Consider the following 2387-nt stretch of genomic DNA (forward strand, 5'->3'; position numbering starts at 1 on the left):
ACAGGTGTGGGGTCTCCAGGGACAGGACACTGAGGGGCTGGAGTGTGTCTGGAGATGGCAGCGGAGCTAGGAAGGGGTGCAGCACCAGGAGGGACTGAGGGATGAGGAGACTCAGGGGGAACCTTGGAGACAGGAGAGGGCAGCTGGGGCAGGGGTCGGGCTCTGCTCCCAGGGAACAGGGACAGGAGGAGAGGGAACGGCCTCAGGCTGGGCCAGGGGAGGCTCAGGGTGGATATTGGGAACATTCCTTCCCCAGAAGGGCTGTCTGGCCCTGGCACAGCTGCCCAGGGCAGAGGTGGAGTGCCCATTGCTGGAGGGATGTAACAGCCATTGTGGATGTGGCACTTGACATGGTCAGGGATGGCCTTGGCGGTGCTGGGGGCTGGGTGGACTCCGTGATCTGGGAAGTCTTTTCCAAGCCCAACAGTTCCATCCTCTCAGGGCATGAAAGTTTCCTGCACCCACTTCCAGTGCGCCGCGGGCGCCTTCACCTACCTGCGAGATCACTTCCCACATTCCTACAGCGTGGACATGAGCCACCAGATCCTCAGCCTCAACATCAACCTCATGCTGGTAGGCACTGGGGGCACTGGTGGTACTGGGACACCTCAGGTGTGTCCGTAGGGTTGGTGTTCCCTGAGGATCCCAGGAGATGGGACCCCAGTGTCCCCCGAGGGGCTCTCTCCCAGGGGGGGAAGGAGGTTTTGGGATGCACTGGGGGATCGAGGAAGGCTCAGTGCCCTTCCTCAGGGCTGGGATTCCCTGTGCAACATCCACCCTGGGAAAGGGGCTGGAGCCAGTGGAACTGGGACACTGAACATTCCCCTCTTGTCTGTGGCAGGGCCAGGCACAGGAGTGTCTCCTGGAGAAGTCCATGCTGGACAACAGGAAGAGCTTCCTCGTGGCCCGGATCAGTGCCCAGGTGAGCTCCAGGAGCTGCTCCCAGCACGGCCCTGCTCCCGCTGCTCCGAGATCAGGAGCTGGAGAGGGACTTGGGGCAAGGGCCTGGAGTGACAGGACACAGGGAATGGCTTCCCACTGCCAGAGGGGAGATGTGGGGGGAGTATTGGGAAGTCCTGGCTCTGAGGTGGGTGAGGGACTGGAATGGATTTCCCAGAGCAGCTGTGGCTGCCCCTGGACCCCTGGCAGTGTCCAAGGCCAGGCTTGGAGCAGCCTGGACTGGTGACAGGTGTCGCAGCGATGTCACCAGTCCCTGGCTCTGGTCCCAAACGCATCCCTGAGTTCCCCCAGCCATTTCTCTGGGTGATCCGAGTCCTGGGGCCAGTGCTGGTGATTCCCCCTTCCGTGCCCTGCTCTGGCCCCCCTGGGATCCGGCATTCCCGGGTTCTCCCCTGTCCCTCTCCACAGGTGGTGGATTACTACAAGGAGGCCTGCCGGGCGCTGGAGAACTCAGAGACGGCCTCGCTGCTGGGCAAGATCCAGAAGGATTGGAAGAAACTGGTTCAAATGAAGATCTATTATTTTGCTGCTGTGGCCCACGTGAGTGGGGGGAACTGGGGCTGGGGGGGCTCTCCCTGTGCTCCCATCCCATCTCGGGATGCTCCTGCCAGCTTTGGAGCAGCTCTGGCCACTCCCTGGGTTTTTCCTCCTCCTCTCAAAGCTCTCCCTGGAGTTACAGAGCTCTGATCCCAGTTTTTTTCCAGCTGCACATGGGGAAACAGGCCGAGGAGCAGCAGAAGTTTGGGGAAAGGGTAAGTGGGGCCGTTTCATCCACTCCAGCCGTGGTCCTGGGAAGGGGGTCGGGTCCTGGAAGAGGCTGCGTATCCACAGCCATGTCCTGTGTGCTGCCAGGGCCTGGGTGCTCTGGGAAAGCCGTGGGCAGCTCTGGTGTCCCTGTTCAGAGCCAGGACAGTGCCTCCCGTGCTGACCCCAATTCCCGCTCTCCCGCAGGTCATCTACTTCCAGAGCGCTCTGGATAAGCTCAACGAGGCCATCAAGCTGGCAAAGGTGTGTTCCTGCTGTCTGGGACTGCAGGCTTCCCACTTCCCAGCTGGGCCCTGGGCTGCCAGGCTGGCAGGAGGGGGACTGGGATTGGTCTAGGAGGCTCAGCTGTCTCCAGGCCTCTCCGCTCGTGGCAGGAGCGCTCGGACAGCGATTCCCACTCTCAATTCCACAGGGGCAGCCTGAAACCGTGCAGGAAGCTCTGAGGTTCACCATGGATGTTATCGGTGGGAAGTGAGTCTGTGGGGTACCCTAGGGTGTATCCATCCTTTTCCAGGGGTCGGGAATGTTGGTGGACAGGGAGCCTGGGGAGCGTTCCCACTGTCCTGACATGCAGAGCCCAGCACTGCCCCAGGCCCTGGGGACGGATGGCTGCTGTGGGAATTGCTGCATCAATCCCAGGAGGCCCAGGGGGCTGAACCCAT

The 2387-nt window shown here is 61.7% G+C and overlaps 1 protein-coding gene across 1 annotated transcript in view; it reads left to right on the forward strand.

Annotated features, from left to right (window-relative positions):
- The window catches only part of PTPN23 (protein tyrosine phosphatase, non-receptor type 23), a gene marked incomplete at its 5' end in the record, with an annotated part of 25673 nt that overhangs the window by 16646 nt on the left and 6640 nt on the right, over window positions 1-2387 (forward strand). Inside the window, 6 exons of the mRNA XM_017737670.1 lie at window positions 420-573; window positions 842-922; window positions 1369-1500; window positions 1665-1712; window positions 1912-1968; window positions 2138-2196. Coding sequence (XP_017593159.1) covers window positions 420-573; window positions 842-922; window positions 1369-1500; window positions 1665-1712; window positions 1912-1968; window positions 2138-2196 — 531 coding nt within the window. The remainder of the gene's footprint in view (window positions 1-419; window positions 574-841; window positions 923-1368; window positions 1501-1664; window positions 1713-1911; window positions 1969-2137; window positions 2197-2387) is intronic.

This window comes from Corvus brachyrhynchos, unplaced genomic scaffold (genome assembly GCF_000691975.1).
Source record: "Corvus brachyrhynchos isolate BGI_N302 unplaced genomic scaffold, ASM69197v1 scaffold426, whole genome shotgun sequence".
Taxonomy (NCBI): Eukaryota; Metazoa; Chordata; class Aves; order Passeriformes; family Corvidae; genus Corvus; species Corvus brachyrhynchos.